Source organism: Hyla sarda, chromosome 6 (assembly GCF_029499605.1).
Source record: "Hyla sarda isolate aHylSar1 chromosome 6, aHylSar1.hap1, whole genome shotgun sequence".
Taxonomy (NCBI): domain Eukaryota; kingdom Metazoa; phylum Chordata; class Amphibia; order Anura; family Hylidae; genus Hyla; species Hyla sarda.
Window position 1 is genome coordinate 226,647,925 of NC_079194.1, and position 21,629 is coordinate 226,669,553.

General features: G+C 42.0%; 1 protein-coding gene across 2 annotated transcripts in view; it reads right to left on the reverse strand.

The window, feature by feature from the left end:
* The window catches only part of ELP4 (elongator acetyltransferase complex subunit 4), a 389,970-nt gene that overhangs the window by 257,588 nt on the left and 110,753 nt on the right, over nucleotides 1-21,629 (reverse strand). For both annotated transcript variants that reach the window (XM_056526644.1, XM_056526645.1), the window contains exons 5-6: nucleotides 20,459-20,592; nucleotides 8,064-8,157 (exon numbers count right to left, since the gene is read on the reverse strand). In XM_056526644.1, the coding sequence (XP_056382619.1) occupies nucleotides 8,064-8,157; nucleotides 20,459-20,592 (228 nt within the window). The remainder of the gene's footprint in view (nucleotides 1-8,063; nucleotides 8,158-20,458; nucleotides 20,593-21,629) is intronic.

Consider the following 21,629-nt stretch of genomic DNA (forward strand, 5'->3'; position numbering starts at 1 on the left):
TAATCCTTTCAGTACTTATGAGCTGCTGAAGTTGAGTTGTTCTTTTCCGTCTAAGTGCTCTCTGATGACACCTGTCTCGGGAACTGTCCAGAGTAGAAGCAAATCCCCATAGCAAACCTCTTCTACTCTGTGCAGTTCCCGAGACATATATAGACAATCATGGGCTGTATATCTTTTCAAACAAATTCCATCACTCACATTTAGATGGTTCGCATTTTTTCTTGTTTATTCAAATCTTTCAGCAGTTATAGCGGCTTCATTCGATAGGATGTCGGCACACATCCAGTCTAGCAGAGGTCTTGCAAACACTAGCTGGGAGCCATCAGGGTCATGACGCGACGTTTCAGGGGACCTCCCCCTTACTCATGCATCATGGTCCCCCGAAACATCGCGTCATGACCCTGATGGCTCCCAGCTAGTGTTTGCAAGACCTCTGCTAGACTGGATGTGTGCCGACATCCTATCGAATGAAGCCGCTATAACTGCTGAAAGATTTGAATAAACAAGAAAAAATGCGAACCATCTAAATGTGAGTGATGGAATTTGTTTGAAAAGATATACAGCCCATGATTGTCTATATATGATTGCACTGAGGACGTGGTGAATATCCACACTTGGGCGTTGACATTAGAGATGAGCGAACTTACAGTAAATTCGATTCGTCATGAACTTCTTGGCTCGGCAGTTGATTACTTTTCCTGCATAAATTAGTTCAGCTTTCAGGTGCTCCAGTGGGCTGGAAAAGGTGGATACAGTCCCAGGAGACTCTTTCCTAGGAATGTATCCACCTTTTCCAGCCCACCGGAGCACCTGAAGGCTGAACTAATTTACGCAGGATAAGTTATCAACTGCCGAGCCGAGAAGTTTGTAACAAATCGAATTTACTGTAAGTTCGCTCATCTCTAGTTGACATAGTCCACACAGAGACTCTGTTTACTTAGTTCTCGAGACAAGCAGAGATGCCAGCAGAGAGCACTTTTGCCAGACAGAAAAGAACAACACAATTTCAGCAGCTGATAATTATTGGAAGGATTAAGATTTTTTAATAGAAGTAATGTACAAATCTGTTTATTTTTCTGGAGCCGTTGATATATATAAAACATTTTTATTTCCTGGAATACCCCTTTAAATGTTATGCACTGTTGCAAGGCATTTTGGTTCCAAATTTCGAGACAATAAAGAACTGCATCAATTATGGAACATAAATACCAGTCGATGCTGACTATTTGCACTACTCATCATGTAAACTTCTGAACAAGTAGCTCTGTTCTGCACATTCAATGACTGTGAATGGTAACTCCACAGACACAAGAATAAATACAATATATAAATCACATACAAGAGTGACAGATGAGAACAAGCAGCAAAGAGGTGAAGCATTTCATTTAATGATAGGTGCAGCTCTCGTCATGTTTTTGTCCTTACACTAAACATCCAGTAACAGGTCCTGGTTTTAAGATGACCCGTCATTCTACAGAAAAGCAAAATTCTGCACAATATATCGTGGGAAGTGTTATGACATGCCTGTTACCATAGTTACCGCAGTAAGTGGGGAGAGGTTCCTGTCAGGGACCAATTTACTTCTCCGGAGGGGCACTGCCACCAAAGGCAAAGCATGCATTGCCCACGAGTCTCTGCAGACTGAAATCTGAGCAGCAAGCTAAATGAGCACAGATATTCCACACTGCTCGAGAAAAAGGAACGGAAGAGAAAAAAAACAACCACAAGAGGAAAACAAAAAAGGAAAAGCTAAATAAGGACAAGGAGGAAAACTGTAAAACCGCCCAAGAAAGAGACAAAATGCACGGCTAGGTAAATTACTGAGGCTCAATACAACTCACTCCAGTCATTACCCTACGATCATCATCCCGCAGGCAACTAAAACTGTTGGGGAACTACAAGATGTAGAGCTATAAAGACATGTAAAAGCTTGAAGCAGAATACAACTAACATAGATAGCTACATAATACAAAAGGTATAACTATAATGATTTCTGGGGAAACATGCATAAAAATAGAAAAATAAAAGACATTATATATATATATATATATATATATATATATATATATATACACACACACACACACACACACATATACAGTCATGGCCGTAAATGTTGGCACCCCTGAAATTTTTCTAGAAAATGAAGTATTTCTCACAGAAAAGGATTGCAGTAACACATGTTTTGCTATAAACGTGTTTATTCCCTTTGTGTGTATTGGAATTCTCAGCTGGAATGTTGGACCACTCTTCCTTTGTAAACTGCTCCAGGTCTCTTATTGGAAGGCGCCTTTTCCCAACAACAATTTTAAGATCTCTCCACATGTGTTCAATGAGATTTAGATCTGGACTCATTGTTGGCCACTTCAGAACTCTCCAGTGCTTTGTTGCCATCCATTTCCGGGTACTTTTAGATGTATGTTTGGGGTCATTGTCCTGCTGGAAGACCCAAGATCTCGGACACAAATCCAGCTTTCTGAAACTGGGCTGTACAGTGCGACCCAAAATCCGTTGGTAATCCTCAGATTTCATGATTCCTTGCACACATTCAAGACACCCAGTGCCAGAGGCAGCAAAACAACCCCAAATCATCATTGAACCTCCACCATATTTCACTGTAGGTACTGTGTTCTTTTCTTTGTAGGCCTCATTCTGTTTTCGGTAAACAGTAGAATGATGTGCTTTACCAAAAAGCTCTATCTTGGTCTCATCTGTGCACAAGACATTTTCCCAGCAGGATTTTGGATTACTCAAATTCATTTTGGCAAAATGTAGTCTTCCTTTTTTATGTCTCTGTGTCAGCAGTGGGGTCCTCCTGGGTCTCCTGCCATAGCGTTTCATTTCATTTAAATGTCGTCGGATAGTTCGTGATGACACTGATGCCCCCTGAGCCTGCAGGACAGCCCATTTTTGGAGTTTGGTGTGACATTATGTCCAATTTGCTTTTTACTTCCCTTTTTTGGTTTAATTCCAATACACACAAAGGGAATAAACATGTGTATAGCAAAACATGTGTTACTGCAATCCTTTTCTGTGAGAAATACTTCATTTTCTAGAAAAATTTCAGGGGTGCCAACATTTACGGCCATGTGTGTGTGTGTGTGCGTGCGTGCGTATGTATATATATTTATATGATTATATTTAGAGGGGGTTATTTACAATTAATAGGGGATAACTAGGGGACCCCCCACCAGTCACAGGAATGCAGTGCAGTTCATTAGTTTCAGGGGACTTTTCCCCTTAATTCCCATGATTAGTAGGGGTCTGACTGCTTTCCTATAAAAGGGGACACATTTTGATTGTGAGATAAAACTTTTAAAAGGAAAAATTAAAACAGCCTCAATATTTATGGAGCTTTCTGAGTGACACTGCACGGTACAGAACAATGTGTAGTATGGATCCTAAAGAAATGAGTGTTCTATCAGCTCTAATCATCTTTTGCATAGACTTTCACAACATCTTTCTCTGCGGCCACCCATATAAGGCACCATTCACATCACATTTTCAGCCTCCTGTCGCATGGGATCTTGATGTACAGCACTATGTGATCCCAGCAGGCCCATTGATTTTAATCACCCAAAAGTAGTCTATATTCTAAGGTATTTTGTTTCTCTGCTGGACTCAAAAAAAGTGGTAGTCAGTAGGACCTGATAAAACTATTGCACCTCCAATTCACCCTTAAAGGGGCACTCCGCCCCTAGACATCTTATCCCATATCCAAAGGATAGGGGATAAGATGTCTAATTGTAGGGGTCCCGCAGCTGGGACCCTCACGATCTCTGTGCAGCATCCGGCATTTGTTTAGAATGCTGGGTGCGGGTGGCGGGGGTCGTGATGACCACACCCCCTCAATGCAAGTGTATGGCCGCCACTCCCCCTCCCATAGACTTGCATTGAGGTGGCTTGACGTCACGACCCCCGCACCGGGAAGAAAATGCTGGGGCAGTGGAGTATCCCTTTAACTCAGCTGCCTGTTAATGCATCTCCCCCTTGCTTCTCCTGTGTCTCTTACCTCTGCCAATCCCTTCACTAGTATTACTAGTAATTCATAACTGGAATAGAGGGCGGAATGTTATCCGTTGTACCGTGTCCAGGGTGTTTGATTGAAGGTTCGCAGGATTGAGGGGGGTTTAGGATGGAAAACCCCTCACGGTGAAGTGTGAAGAAATGTCACTGTATGCACTTTAATATCGATCCTGTTCGCTCTCCAATTTCTTTATTTTTTCGTTTTTATTTCCGCATTCGGAGTGGTTCATAACTGACCGAAATGGATTTCAGCAGATAAGGATCGACACGAGATATTGGGATACTGCAATATAGGCATTTTAAGCATGTGAGTGTAAAAAAATAAAAATAAAAAAAACTCACCAAGCGTAAGTGTTCTTTCTCATTGTCTGAGCTAAAAGTGCTGGATTGGTGAAGATTACCTGGATCGCTCCCAAAAAGTCTTTCTTTTCTGTACTTTTTACTATAATCCCTTCACTAGCTGACCATTACTCAGAGAATTCAGTGAAAATTATTAACACTGACATACAAGGCCCTCCACAACCTGTCCCCTCTAAACTCCCTGATCTCCTGATACCTCCCCATGTAATCTCCAATCCCAACAAAACATAATTTCTTGTTTGTCTACTGTCTGCTCCTAATACAGCCATCTCATGATTTCTCATATGGTTCCCCTATACTCGACTTACTACCCCAATGTCAGATTCTCATCTATGTATGAAACCTTCAAAAGCAACCGGGAAACGCCCTGCCAACACTACAATGCTATTTGATCTGTTTCTACCCTTACCTATGGTCTCCTTTCTTCTTTCCTTGTAGATAGTGGAGTACTTAGACAAGGTCCTCTTTCCCCAGTCTGTCACTTGTTTAATTTACCAGTATTGTACTTGTTTTTGCAATATATTTTGTCCTAATTAACTTTTTCATATGTCTGGAATTGATTGCACTCAAAAATAATAATTTAATTTGATTTTCATATGGCACTACATGCAGTATAAAGATGTGGACTTTACCCACAGGTTTATTCTTTAGACCCAAACAGAAGTCATTGCGTCTTCATGCACTGAGTTCACGAGGCCCAAGTTGGCAGTACATCAGTCACTGGAATAAATCATCCTATTACATGTAGATTTTTATTTGGAATGGGCTTTTCAGATAAATACTGCTGATGGCCTACCGACAGGATAGTCCGTCAATAGTTGATCGGGAGTGGGGGGGCCAGGGGGGTGTTACTGCAGCCTCCGCTCCTATAAAAGTGAATAAAAGTTGAATCTATTGTAACACAGTGGTGCTATTTCCCTGAGTACAGGGCCAAATGCTTCTGGCCCCATTCTCTGTGTAGTGTGGGTGTCGAACAACTGATCAGTAGAGAAGTCGGGTGTTGGCACCCCAGCAATCAACTATTCTGTGGATAGGCCATCAATAGTTTCAGCTAGAAAACCCCTTTAAGAAAAATTTCTAGGCTTTAAAGAAACATTTTTGACTGCAGTACACCAATATTCATAGCTAAAGAAGGCCAAAAATACATTCAAGATTACACTCCCACTTTTACACACTAAAAGGCTAAAAGTCCATTCACACACTGATTTTTACTATTGGAATTCCAAGGACCTTGTGAATGCACAAAGTTGACAAATAATTAGTTTAGGGCTTAACTGCAACTTTGGTCATGTGACAACTAAAAAATTAGTGAAATTGGTCTGTGACTTGCTGTTACACACCAATGGATAGGGGATAAGATGTATAATTGCAGGGGTCCTGCCGCTGGGACCCCTGCGATCTTGGTGCAGCCCCCGGCGCTGCCTCCGAGAAGGGAACGTGGCTGCACTGAGATCGCGGAGGTCCCCAGCAGCGGGAGCCCTTCGATCATACATCTTATCCCTATCCCTTGGATAGGGGATAAGATGCATAAAGCCGGAATACCCCTTTAAGATAAAAAATAAATAAATAAATAAACAGAGAGCTTGCATAGGGCTGGGCGGTATATCAGTTCATACCGAATACAGAAATTTTTGTGCTGCACGATATTAATTTTTCCCCATACCGCAATACTGGTTTGGCCCCTCCCCCTCGGGAATGAATGAATTATCAGCCCAGCGTTGCGCTGTCCCCACATCGGGGAACTAATCATATGTGACCCGCCAGCGCTATTCTGCTCCCCCCCCAATTAATTATCAGCCCAGCAGGGTACTACTCACATGTCAACCGCAAGCACTGCCCTCCTCCTCTTTGTCGGGGGCCGCTGGCACTGGAACTCTATACTGTACGCCAGTGGTCTCCAACTTGCGGACCTCCAGGTGTTGCAAAACTACAACTCCCAGCATGCCCGGACAGAATTACCTACGTCGGCCTTACGCTGGGGACTGGAACGTCGGACAGCAGTCACCCTATCACCGGCCGCAGCGATGTCCTGCTCCGGCAGGTAATAGGCTGAGCCCACTGTCATGTAAGAAGCCAGCTTCTTACATGACAGTGGGCTCAGCCTATCACTGGCCGGGGCGGGACATCGCTGCGGCCAGTGATAGGCTGACGGCTGACGGCCAACGTAGGTGAGTTTAAGTTCATTTTATTTATCTTTTGAAGCTCGGGCATAGGGACACAGCGTACAGCAGTGGTCTCAAACCTGCGGACCTCCAGCTGTTGCCAAACTACAACTCCCAGCATGCCCGGACAGCCGTTGGCTGTCCGGGCATGCTGGGAGTTTTAGTTTTGCAACAGCTAGAGGTCCACAGGTTGGAGACCACTGGCGTACAGTATAGATTTCTAGTGCCGGTGACCCGCAACAAAGAGGAGGAGGACAGTGCTTGCAGGTGACATATGTGAGTAGTACCCCGCTGGGCTGATAATTTATTGGGGGGAGCAGAACAGCGCTGGCGGGTAACATGATTTGGGGGGGAGCAGAACAGCGCTCGCGGGTCACATGATTTGGGGGGGGGTGAAAGAAATACCGTTCTATACCGTGGAACCGCCATAAGTTACAAAAATACCGTGAAACACATTTTTGGTCATACCGCCCAGCTCTAAGCTTGCAGACAGGCGACAAACAATTTGCAGGTGCATACGTCTTACATTGAGGTCTAGGATGTCAATTGTGCAACGTTTGAGCAAAAAAATGCAAGGGATTTGGGTTTCTAGCAGAACTCATGTTGGGGTCGTGTTATGAGGCATGCCGCAAGACGATCACATTGATAATCATTAGAAAAGATGTCACAATGCAACAATTGTGTCATTATATAATGGCTGGTGGGCTACAACTACATGTATATGGGATGAATGGCTGAATATAGACGACCATTTGCCACTTTGTGCAATCCTATTCTGTTTTTAGATTCCCTGATCTGCTGGTATAGTCATCTTTACAGAGAGAAGTAAAAATGTACATGTGCATTTATAGACCTCAAATTGTCCTAGCTGCTCCATGGTGCTCCAAATGCAGGTTACACACTCTCTCCAGACACTGGCCATGACAACCCGACAAGTTATGTTGTGCGCCATATTCTGAAAAAAATAAAACCCCTGACCAAATCTCCATTTTACTGAGAAAATCTTAAAGGGGCGTGTCCGTGGGGGGAAGAGGGCGTGTCAGCCAAAAGGGGCGTGTCCCAGACATTCAGACTTTTACACAGAAATTGTGGTGGATTTGAGCTGAAGAAAACCCGACAGATCAGAGCATGTGTAAAAAAAAAAAAAAGCAAAATGTAGGGAAAAATGCAAAATGTAGGAAAACATTAGTAAATACCGTGGAAAAATATCTGTTGGGAAAAAAATAAATAAATAAATACACTCCAGGGCCAGTTTGTACAGCTAATAAGAGGACTAAGGATAAATGTATTTGAGAAGTATGGTGGAGTGTGTTCACACTGTCTTGTCATGTCCATTGAGAACAAGTTACACATTAACATATCAACCACCCGGCCGTCATCTCCCTGTTTACATTAGCAGTGCTTAGTAACAGCTTGTTCACTGTTCCTTTTCCAAGATCCTCCAGGCTCACCCCTGAGATTTTCCACAATACAATTAGTTACATGATTACGGCAGATACTAAAGGTGATGGATACCTGGGGGTTGGATCCGTCAAAGCCTCCCTGGTGGACTACACTCTGGATAGACTGGAGAAGCTGTAGGTAGTCACAGGACATCTCACCTGAAGAGCTGTAGAGGAAAGGACATTTACAATGTGGACTAGAAATTACCATTTTTATGCAACATTAAAAATAACGTATCAGAACGAAAAAGATTTTAATAACCATGTGACCCACAGACAAACCAGTGGTGTAGCTATCAAACAGCCAACCATTGTTTCATGTTATTTCATATACAGCTTTCAGGGTAAGGTGAGGCCACTGTATGCACATATGGCAACCAGCAAAGGCCACTGTGTGGAGCTCTTTTAGGTTTTTGGTGTTATATATTGGTCATAACTGTAGCATAAAGTCTATATCCTGTTAGTGAAAATATTATTCTATTGGTCAGAAAGTCTATAAGAAAGGTTGGGATTATTTCCACGCTGCGAGGTTCATCCACAGCAGGTTTTCCACTGCAGATTTTCTGCTGCAGACATTTCACCTTAGACTCACAGTGGGAAGCCCATGTAAAGGTACCCTTAAAGAGGTTCTCCGCTGTGGACAATTCGTAATTAATGGAATGATACCTTGACAATAACCGGTTTATAAATTGTTCTGCTAGGACCGGCAGTGGTCAGCTGTAATCTGTAGGAAAAACCTGCTTCATTTCCCTAGAGCACCACCACAGGTTAAATGAGGCATTGCATTCACATTGTTGGGTTGTCTGTGTAATGAAGGACAGGAGAGTCAGTGTCTTTTTTTAAACCATTTCCTAACAAAGTACATGAAAATAGTGTAGCCTCCTGATTCACTATAACTTGTGTCTTTAACCCCTTAAAGGACAACTGCAGTGGTAAACATTTATATATGCCCGTGCCTCAAAAATAAACAAAATAAACTCATACATACCTTCCTACGAGCCCCCATTGGTCCGGCACAGGCCTCACGATCCGGCAGTGCTGGCGTCATTCCACTTCCTGGGGACGGGGATGCCGCAGAGCCGTCGGCGTATCACCGGCCGTAGCGATGTCCCGCCCGGCCTGTGATAGGCTGAGCCCACTGTCATGTAAGGAGCTCTGGCCGGCTTCTTACATGACAGTGGGCTCAGCCTATCACCGACCGGGGCGGGACATCGCTACGGCAGGTGATACGCCGACGGCTCTGTGGCATCCCCGTCCCCAGGAGGTGAAATGACGCCAGCACTGCCGGACCGTGAGGCCTATGCCGGACCAACGGGGGCTCGTAGGAAGGTATGTATGAGTTTATTTTGTTTGTTTTTTAGGCCCGGGCATATATAAAGGTTTACCACAGCAGTTGTCCTTTAAGGACCCTGGGTTTTTCCCATTTTGCATTTTAGTTTTTTCCTCCTTACCTTTAAAAAATCATAACTCTTTCAATTTTGCACCTAAAAATTCATATGACGGCTTATTTTTTTGCACCAATTCTACTTTGTAATGTCAGTCATTTTCCCCAAAAATCTACGGAGAAACGGGAAAAAAAAAATCATTGTGAGACAAAATTGAAAAAAAAAAAGCAATTTTGTAAATTTTGGGGGCTTCCGTTTCTACACAGTAAATTTTTCGGTACAAATGACACACTCTTTATTCTGTAGGTCCTTACGATTAAAATGATACCCTACTTATGTCGTACGCAATTTCCCTGCGGCGATCCCGAACAGCCCGCTGAGCTAGCCGGGGGTAGTTTACTTTCACTTTAGACGAAGCGATCAACTTTGAATGGTGCCGATCAGTGCCGTGCGCTATTAGTCACAGGTCCCGGACGTTGTTAGAGGCCGGGCCCGACCCGTGGCCCCGCGTTATAGAACGGGAGCGGACTCAAGACGTACAGGTACGCCCTGGGTCCTTAAGAGGTTAAACAGGTGTAAATTAAAGCGAAAACCTATGCAATCTTGCTAATGTTCAGTAAAAAAAAAAAAAAAAAAAGGTGCACGGACAATCACAAGATGGGACTAATTTATTAAGCATCAAATCAAATTGCGTCAAAGTACTTCACTGCAGATTAGCTATGGATCAGAGTGTAAAATGCCAGTCTTTATTAAATCTGCCCCTTTATCGTTGGTAAACTTTTACTTGTAAGGTAAGAGCATATATATCACTTTCAGAATACACAATATAAACTTTCTAAAAGACCACTACTTTTAATCTGTGGCAGATATCTAATATAAAAATTATTGCTATAGAATATTAAGTTTTGAGTACATCCCCTGAGGAAGCAAATAATCGCAAAATGCACATTGGGGTGCTAGGGGGTTGTGGCGTGTGGTCCTCCGGTACATGGGTAAGCATTGCTGGTTATCTTTGGCTTTGTAGTTTACTTGACTACTTTACTACTCGTTGCAAGACATAGGTGAGATATTACAGCTAAGGTATTCTCCTTACATTTTTTTATTTTTTTATTAACCTTACTTACTGTGATGTAAACATTTAGGGCTACCCTTGGCTGGTTTGTGTAGGCACTAGTCCATATTTTATTATAAGGTTAAGGTGGTATGTATATTTTTACTACCCCATTATAGCTTGCTCTCTTGGCCTTGGATATGCTTAAACTCTTTTATCCCATGTCTATAAAATGATATCAACATAAAAAAATTGATATTTGTTTTAATATGGAACTTTTCGGTGTAAAATAAATTTTTGGGTCTCCCTTAGGTCTCCCACATTTTCCAAAAGTTCGGGCATTTGATGATTGTGTGTTAGCATGTGGGCATATTGGGTTTAAAATAATTGGTAAAAAATTAAGTAACCATTCTATAGGGGTTTCACTGCACTCCAGGATACGCCATCATCTGTAAGAATAAAAGTTAACAGTTCTGGTGTACTGCCGTCTCCCGTTTCTTTCCCTTGCACAGCAGTTGCATTGGTTAAAATGTGTTTTCTAGAAAAAAAAAAACTTCTAAGATAGACCATCTGCACATGATCGACAAATGCAGGCTCTCTATTTGTCAACAGAAAGGAGGGGCCTCCATTTTTTTCAGGGGTGTAGCACCACTGATAAAACTTTGGATAGGCTATTTATTATTATTATATACTGAAAAACTCATGTAAAATAGAAATAACTTCCCTACTAGGACAAAGGAAATAAGGCAGAGCAGTCATAGTGAAAACAAATTCCCTGTGGTTGCTCTACCCGAGAATGCTAATAATATCGTACTGTATAAGACACACAAACTGTATCCTTATATTCCTTCTCCTTTAAGAAATTTCTTCAGAAAAAGAAAACAGACAAAGATAATGAGATTCTAGGGGAATTTTTTTTTTATATTAATTGATTTAGTTTTGTTTCTCTGTTGCCATTAATAAGGTATAACTTTTGGTTGTGAAGGTTAAAGTCATCAATAGCCAATACTGGAATGTTTGCAAATGAGATGCTGCCTTGTTTATCAATTCTAAAGAGATCTCCCTGCGGAGGGAGCGCAGACTTGTGCTTTGGGTGCAGCAGAAAAGAAAGGGTTATAGGTGAAGGCGTTGGAAACCAGGATGACTTAATTATATCAAGCTCGTCTGACAATGGAGGAAGTAATGAAAGCGCCTTAGCATTTAGTAATCACAGATAATTAACACATAGTTAATGAGCTGCTACCCCAAGTACACCTGATCATTATACCTCCGAGTCCACATGTGCCACTGCCGAGAGGAGACGCCAAGGATAAATGAAGTCGCTGCAAAGTCTATAAACAAATAACTGATTCCTACTGAGCTACATAATATCCAGCTAAAGCCACAACAAATACCTAACAAAATGAAATCAAAAACTTCCATGCAAAGGACAGTAGAATTCAGGACCTCAACATAAAACCTGTTAGAGCCTCCACCTACCATGTCCCATTTATAATACTGGTGTCTTTATATGGGCATCTTTAGACACTAGAGCCCGGGCACGACTAATACTAGCTCTGTACCCCTTATAGCTACACACTATCTGGCATGCTAGAACTACAGAATATAGCTGAAATAGCACATATACTTGTAAAAGATATCACATTAAAGTAGTGGCCCCACAGCCAACACTTGTCACCTACACACAGGATAGGTAATTAGTGTTTGATTGCTGGGGGTCCCAACCATGAGATGCAATGCACAATGCTCAGCTAATATCAGTCAGTTCCATAAAGATGCATGAAGCAGCAATCTACTTGCTAGACCAACATTCTATTAAGGCATGATTGGTGGAGGTGCCAGGTAGAGTCCTGCGTAGGACTGTTCGTAATCCAGCGCCCACCCACTACTGATGAATTTCTACCGTCCACTCCTGCAAAGTGAGTGTTCCACTCCTGCCAGCTCCCACAACGTGTGTCCAATCCCACCTGCTCCTGTAACATGCGTGTTCAATCCTGCCCACTCCCGCTAACATTTACGCAAGCGTTAGGGCTATGTCAAGTATGGTCACTACAGTCAGTATATGGTGTGGTCTGGTGGGCACTAAGGCGAATGTGTAAAACTATAAGTATTTGTAGTGTACTTGTATTGCTAGGTTTGTTGTGGCTGGTGAGGTCCTCCAGGGCAGGCTTCTACTACTGAGGTAAGTCTACGCTTCTGGCCATTGTATGCAATGCTTACATGACATACTAAGTATGTAGTGTACCACTTCAGTGCTTCACCAAATGACTTACAGTGGAAGGGAAGAGACAGCAGCACAAGACAAAAGGCTTCACGTGCACACACACACAGAATGAAGCCAGGTGAGCTTAGGAGTCGAGGAGGGTGGGACATATAACTAATAGAGACACAGACTGTTCAGCAATGCGTAGGATTTTTGGGACCCGAAGGCATGACTTCCCACAACAACCCCATTACTGACCGCACCTGCAAGTTCTTTTTTTCTGAACCGCCAGTGATCAGACATTGTGGGATGACCACTTGTAAAAATGAAAGCCTTGCTCCATTCTAATAGGAGACTGGGTCTCCTTTAAATTTTATTAAACTAACCATGTTCAGGACTTCTACGTAATATGGATTCATAGGCATTCAGTGGGCTGCCACATGGTGCCTCCATACAGCTCTGTATTACTATTATGTATTTTACAAGCTCCAATAGAGATAGTATGTGTTAGCCGTACCCTATTTCAGTGGGACCAGAAGACTCTCCAATGTGTTTTGGGGCCTAGCGATTTTCGCCACAACAGGCAGACGCTGAATGAGTAAAGAAAAAGACATGTTGGTTTTCAACTGCTAAAATGAGGTGCCGCCAAAGGAGCATGGAAGCAGTTTTCTCCTTTCTCTCCATGTAGAACACATACAAAAATATCCTAATCTTTAAAGGACTGTAATGTGCATTTAGTGCATCAGATCCTATTAACTTATATAAAATAACTATATTAAAAACAGTAAATAAATAAGGAAAAAAAATATATTTACAAAAAAAGGAAGAAATATAATAACAGTTTTCTTCCTCCAACAAAGATCCCAATTGAACAAATTCACACTGCAAGACTAATAAATGCTAAGACACTTACAAAATTTGCAGATGCTCTGGAAACAAGAGGAAATACATAGCAGCTCCAATGTGTTTTGTCACATTTACCAGGGCCACTTTGCACCCAAATGTCTCCTATTTTAACAATGGGTTTTAAGCTAATTAACTTTTATCCTTTAGCCGAGCATTCTAGTAACTGATAAAGCACAAGTTGGCAAGAGAGTATCCAGGAGACATGCGAGACTTCAACTTCCTTATTGATACAGTTTCTAAGCATTTATGAAAGGTTAGTTTATCAAAGATATGACAAATAGGGTTATTATCAGGAGGTGGACTCCATTAGGAACTGTTGCCTAAGCTGCTTCCACCAAATGTATCTGGAAACTGGAGAAGTAGGGAAAATATAAGTACATACTACTGTGTTTATGAGCTTCTCCCATGGGGAGGTAAGAGTATTTGCAGATTGCAGAGAGGGATGTACAACGCTGATTAATTACACAGAAAAACAGATGCAGATTGGTAGATTGTTGACTCTTATCAGCAACTTATTATGGGCCCTCATTGTGTTCTATTTCTGCTCTTACGTTATCTGAAAGTGTCTTGAATACAGAGCCCTTTCAGGCTTTACCTGAACCAATATGCAGCTATTGTGCATCCTTTAGCCAGCAATTAGTTCCATGGTAGGTCATACCAGGTGCTTGATATCTTTATTCCAAGGCAGTCCATGTACCTGGATCTTAGGTGTGACCGTGAACAACATACATGACCACTGGTTACTGTTACATAACATGGTTGTGTATCTGTGACTAGATGGCATGAGCTCCCATGTTTGGAGGTGGGATGCTTTGAATAGTGAGGTCACCATCTTGCTTGGCTCACTGCATATACAGATGTGTCCAACCATACGTTTCTACAAATTTTGTTAAACGGTCTTTCCCATAAAGATCTCTTATCTATCCACAGGATGGATAATAAGTGTCTTTTAAATGGGGAACTGACCACTGAAAATGATAAAGGGAGTCTAATGTGCCCGTGTTAAAAAGAAGAGGCACCCGAGTATGCATCCTGTCATTCAATTCTTAGTCTATGTGTCTATTAATGACAGCTAAGTACAGTACTCCAGTACCATCTTCACCATTCTTATAAAATTTCTGATCAAACTGATCAAACACTTATCTCTCCTACAGATAAGCAACAATATATAATTAAAGGAAAACCCCTTTAAGGACTATAAGTTATTACTATAAAAATGTAATATACTAATGCATGTTAACTAAACCCTCAAACATGTTAGAAAAAAACCTCAACAGGCTAAACTCTACATTAAAAACACTGGTTGGCCGCACAGAGATACGCCTGGCATCAACAGTCCCTGACAGAGTATCATGAAATGTTTTTGCTTTTCATAGCTGGTCATCTCACACCGCTCATCTTAGTATGCTTTAAGCCAAAAGGATAGATAAGTAAGTGCCACTATATATGAGGACTCCGAATAAGCCAACAGAAAGCTCTTCCCACCATTCTAAAAGAAAATTCTGAAAAAAATATCCTGCATTACACAAATTTCAAGCCTTAAAAGGGTCACTGATTTTTTTTTTACAAATCTTTTGACATCACCCCAAAATATATAACTTACTACTATAGTGTTTTCACAAATTGTATTGGCTTCCGTGTACTTATACTTTAATTACCCCTGACAGAAAGTTGGGAGGTCCTTTCATTTTCAATGTAGTGTTGTTTCAACTGCTCTATGGTTCCCCCTACAACAGGTTCTGCTGACTGTTCTGCTCTATAAAGCAATGTTCTGGAGCAGTTCTTGGCATAGGCGGAATTCTATAGGAGGGGAGTCGGCAGCATGGGGGGGGGGCTATTTGGTAGAACTGAGGGAAAGCAATGCATTTTGGTCCTTGTAGTATTGAGCAACTGCTCAACCAGGAAGTAGTGTCTTTGATGTGGTGGGGAGAGGACTATAGATGCAAAAAACAATTAGATTTTTGGGGGTTGCTTTTGTTTTACTTACCATTGGAAGACCCCTTTAGTCTATTTTGTTGTAACAATATTCTCATTATTGTACAACACAAATAGAGAAACACAGCCACACATCCATTTGTATTTTGATCTACTTGCTTCTCAGCATAATTTAAAAAACTAACAGGTTGTTAGTATACATTTTGATCAAAAAGTACAAGCCCACTTACCATGTCAAGGCTACCTAGTCAGAGTGGGTCCCTAACCTAACATGCGTAGCGCCAGGTGGCGTTCACTGCCTCAGAGACACCATGCCCACAGGGGGAACGACCTAGTGGCCAGGCAGCCCGACTGCTGCCCGACCAAGCCCCTGGCTTTGGGTTAGCAGGGTTTCAGAGTAACTATATATTATCTGAAAATACCAGGTGTTGCGTGTTTACTCCCTATAACAGATCCATGAACAAGACAAGGTCCATGTTGATGAATTTGGGGCATGGTGCACTGAAGAGTCTGATGCCCTGGTACCACTGCATTGCTACTGTACCTGAGTATTGCAGACAATGAAATCTCCCCTAAGTGGATATGGTCGCCCCTTCAATTTAGGAATCAGCTAAATTTTAAGGGAAAATCTAACCTTCTATCATAATGAGCCACTTATGTTTTGCTAATTTGTCTATTGATGTAGCAACAAACATGAGACCCAAATCTCATTTGTGGCACTATGGAGCAACCACAATGACTACAGATCAAGTCGTCGTCCTTACAGTTGGTATTACCAGATACTGTAGTGCACTTTGATATGCACAAGTAAAAAGATGTTTGGTGTGCAGCCTGGAATTAGTTCCACCTCAGGCTTACTCTCTGTAGGGTTATTTGCTCCCCCTATCTGTTGTGATTGCTAATGAATCTCCTTATTGTCATTCTACAAACGTCAGTTCATTCAGGTTAATTTTCTTGCGTATCCTTTTGTTACATGCCAGGTCTGTTTTCTAAACAGGGAGAAACCAGTTGAAGTGTCACTTGAAGACAATGGAAGGCAAAGGGTGGAACGGCCAAGTAATTCTCAATACACCTTGTTAAAGGGCCACAGCAACTTATACATATTATATGTTATTAATAGCTTCTTAGTGTGCATTTTAGAATACTGTCTGTATGATGTATGATATAATGATTGTGGCAACAATTGAACTATATGAGGAGTGATCCAGAGGAAGTTTTATTTCTTTCTGGAGTCTGACCAGTTTCTTTTCAATCTGGCCACAGTGCTCTCTGCTGACACCTCTGTCCATGTCAGGAACGGTCCAAAGCAGGAGAGGTATTCTCCTGCTTGGACAGTTCATGACATGGACAGGGGTGTCAGCAGAGAGCACTGTAGCTAGACAGAAAAGAACTATACAACTTTCTCTGCAGCATACAGCAGCTGATAAGTACTGGAAGGATTAATATTTTTAAATAGAAGAAATTTACAAAGCTATTTAACGTTTTGGCACCATTTGATTTAAAAATGTGTGTTTCCCACCAGAGTACCCCCTTTAACCCTGTTAGAAATCATTGTGTCATGAGCAAAAAGACCAAGAGCTTAGCATCAAGACCTCCTGCAATATCACTGATAAAGATATTAAACAAAATGGTTCCCAGTACAGATCCCAGAGTTACCCCACCGGTAACATGACTTTGGTCTTAAAATACTCCATTCACTACAACCCTCTGTTGTCAGTCCCTCAGCCATTGCCGAATTAATTCAATAATATAAGAATCCAAGTTCAAAGACTGCAGTTTATTGATAAGACTTCTAAGTGGCACAATGGCAAAAGCCTTACTAAAATCTAGATAAGCGATGTCTACTGCACCTCCGCCATCTCTTATTTTAGTCACCCAATCGAGAGAAAAAAATAAAAAAAATAAGATTAGTTTGACATGATTCCCCTGGAGTAAACCAATGTTGTTTTTCATCTTGCAAACCATGTGATTTTAGATGTTCCACCATTCTATGCTTCAGTATGTATCCATTAATTTCCTGACTATGGATGTCAGGCTTACTGGTCTATAGATGCCTGATTCAACTCTACTACCTTTCTTGTGAATGGGCAAAACATTTACTAGTAGGTTTGCAACAGCTGAAGGCAAACTGGTTGGGATGCACTGCCCTTATCTAATACAAAATTTACCCAAAGTGACCAATCTATAATAACATACCAGCTGGATTGGAAGGGAAAAATACTTTGCACAGGGCTGTGCAACTGCACTGCTATAGGACCTAAAACTACCTTTTTTTTTTACTATGCTACTTAAAAAAATAGGATTATTTTTCCAGCCACAAATGACAATTTTTTTTTTGTAAAGGTAGAGATGATAAGGAGGTTTCTGTTCAGAAGGTTTATCTGTAAGTGCAGTTAACAGGCTTAATGTTATTTACTGTAAAAATAAAACCCTTAAAATCCTTCTCCATCTCCCTAAGGTGTACAGATTGCTTTATTTGCTGACCAGAGAAGGTCTAACAGAATGGATGATCAGAATCGCTGCGACCTTTGTCCATGTCCTCCGCAGCCTGTAGTGTTGCCAAACAGCTCTTTCCACGCTGTTTGCATTAAGGAGAAAAGGTAAATACTTAGCACTAACCTTGTTTGCTTTCGCTGCCAGGAAAGCTTATAAAATTGCCCCCGCACCACGAAAACACATATATACATAAATGGCTGTGCGTACGCATGTCAGCTCCACTCTTGCTTTTCATCAATTAAGGTCTTACTACTTTTGAAAAGTACTAAGTGCCATACTGCTTATGATAATCTACTTTAAAAAAAAAAAATTTGAATCCCGACAGTTATTTATTTATGTTGGGTAATTAAAAAAATTGTTATATAAGTTATATAACTTACTAATATAGTATTATCACAAATTGTACTGCTTTCAGCATGCTTTCGTGAGATTCACCCGACAGGAAGTTGTGTAGTTCTTTTATTTCATATTTTTATTCTAAGCTGTAACCCTGCACTCTGAGTGATTTTGCCATCTTTCACCAGCCCTTACAGCTTACATCACAATCTCCCTGTCAATACATACACACATATATATATATATATATATATCATTATTGAGACATCAAGAGAAACATGAAGTGTATTTTCAGCATGCGGTCTTGTGCTGAACATTGCCACAGGCAGGGGAGCAGAAAGGAAATGAATAGCAGGTGCTGCAACCTCACTAATTGTGAGATACTCTGCTGTACTGAGCAGCTCTGGCAGGGATCAGGCAGGGTTGCTAAAGGTGTAGGTAACGTGATAACTCGGAGGAAGAGAAGAGGGAAAGAAATGCTTTGTGGAAATTTCAGTGCTGCCCAACAACTGCTCAATCAGGAAGTAAAGGAGTAAGGACACCCCCACCCCCCAAACAAATTGATTGTCAGTGGATTCAGAACTGGGACAGACAGATAAGCAGTACTATATGCTCTTGCTCCATTTTTTTCCCCCTGACTTTGGAATAACCCAATTCCATATATTTCTGCAGCTGTAATACTGGGACATGTCCTGTTTGATGCTGCCTGTGATTTGGGCAGATTCCCTTTAAAAACAGAGCAAAAGGTACAAGTACCCCCATGGGGTCCATGTACTAATGATTCCTATACCTAGAACATCCTTACATTACACAGACAGTCCATCAAGTTGCATAGAAAATGTGTACCATTCCCCCTGTGGTGAGGCTGAAGGTGAAATGAACACTGGATGTTTGTTTTTTCCCCAGATTACAGCTGTTTGTAGGGGCTTTCAGCAGCAGGGCAACCTGTGATTAGTGTATAGTCTAAGGACTTTTCCAAAAAACAGGTGGCTGTGAAACCCAGAAATCAGCTTAAAGGGGTACTCTGGTGGGAAAAAAAATGTTTTAAATCAACTGGTGGCAGAAAGTTAAACAGATTTGTAAATTATACAAAAAAAGAAGGTTGCAGCAGCACTCTGGGTCAAAAAATGGAGGCTCTTAGCGCACTTTATGATCAAAACATGTCCCCCCCATCCACCAAGTGGAGGTGGCCTCATTTTGGATGGGACCCTAACAGACATTCTGAGCCAAACACTCACCTCTGCTGTGCATATAGCCTCTGACTGGGTGACATGCTGAATCTATTCTCAATTTAAAATACCTCCTGTGAAAAAGGGGAGGGGTGCACAGCTTTTTTGACCAAGAGTGCTGCTGCAACCTTCTTTTTTTGTATAATTTACAAATCTGTTTAACTTTCTGCACCCGTGTATTAGGTAGTTGTGCTGGCTATTTTTTATTTTTATTTTTTTTGTGCAACTTGAAAGTGGATCCAGCATGTCACCCAGTCAGAGGCTATATGCCCAGCAGAGGTGAGTGTTAGGCTCAGAATGTGTGTTAGGGTCCCATCCAAAATGAAGCCACCTCCGCGTGGTGGATGGGGGAAAACGTTTTGATCAAAAAATGCGCTAAGAGCCTCCATTTTTTGACCAGCTGTAACCTTCTTTTTTTGTATACTCTGTATGTGCCACAGCAGCGTGCACCTGTGTATTAGTTACTTTTTCTTTTTGATAGATTTGTAAATTACTTCTATTTAAAAGTCTTAACCCTTTCAGTACTTATCAGCTGCTGTATGCTCTTTTCTGCCTGACCACAGTGCTCTCTGCTGACACCTCTGTCAATGTCAGGAACTTTTCAGAGTAGGAGAAAATCCCCATAGCAAACCAATCTTGCCCCAGACAGTTCCTAAAATGTACAGAGGTGTCAGAAGAGAGCACTGTGGTCAGACAGAAAGGAAAATAAAAAAGAAAAGAACTTCCTCTGTAGTATACAACAGCTGATTAGTACTGGAAGGGTTAGGATTTTTAAATTGAAGTAACTTTCTGACACCAGTTTTTTCAAAAAAATTTTTCCACTGGAGTACCCCTTTAAAGTACGTTGGTAAAGCATTAGGCAATCTACCAAAAAGATGTCTTCCACAGATCTCATCATACTATTCACAAAAGTTATGAAAAACTTACTCATGTGTTCCATCCGATGATATAAAATCAGGAAGATAGAAGCTGTGTGTCTTGGCAGATAGCAGCATATCTGGAGACATCGTTTTTGATATATCATAATAATGGCCAAATCTTGAAAAGGACAAAGAAACAGACTGTTGGGAAAGTAAAAAAAAAATAAATAAATAAGAAAAAGAAAAAAGTTATTATTCATTTAAAAGGATTGGACTAATGAAAAGAAATTACGGCTATGATATCCACAAAACATGACATTCACTAAGAAAAAGTCCTGATGTATTAGAAACAGATACCACTAGTCGCTGGAAGCAGCTATTCCAGTTTTTGTCTGCATTGGTCAAAGTGTACCTGTCATCAACAAAAACTTTTTATGCAATCTACATTGATTAAAAAATTGGTATATTTTTGTCCCTACAGCTATTGCATGTGTGTCTTTATGAGGAGTCCAAATACAGGAAGTGAGGGTGGAGAAGCAGGACTCTGGGGTACACTGTACACTGGGGGACAAGCAGGGCTCTGTACACTGGGGGACAAGCAGGGCTCTGTACACTGGGGGACAAGCAGGGCTCTGTACACTGGGGGACAAGCAGGGCTCTGTACACTGGGGGACAAGCAGGGCTCTGTACACTGGGGGACAAGCAGGGCTCTGTACACTGGGGGACAAGCAGGGCTCTGTACACTGGGGGACAAGCAGGGCTCTGTACACTGGGGGACAAGCAGGGCTCTGTACACTGGGGGACAAGCAGGGCTCTGTACACTGGGGGACAAGCAGGGCTCTGTACACTGGGGGACAAGCAGGGCTCTGTACACTGGGGGACAAGCAGGGCTCTGTACACTGGGGGACAAGCAGGGCTCTGTACACTGGGGGACAAGCAGGGCTCTGTACACTGGGGGACAAGCAGGGCTCTGTACACTGGGGGACAAGCAGGGCTCTGTACACTGGGGGACAAGCAGGGCTCTGTACACTGGGGGACAAGCAGGGCTCTGTACACTGGGGGACAAGCAGGGCTCTGTACACTGGGGGACAAGCAGGGCTCTGTACACTGGGGGACAAGCAGGGCTCTGTACACTGGGGGACAAGCAGGGCTCTGTACACTGGGGGACAAGCAGGGCTCTGTACACTGGGGGACAAGCAGGGCTCTGTACACTGGGGGACAAGCAGGGCTCTGTACAC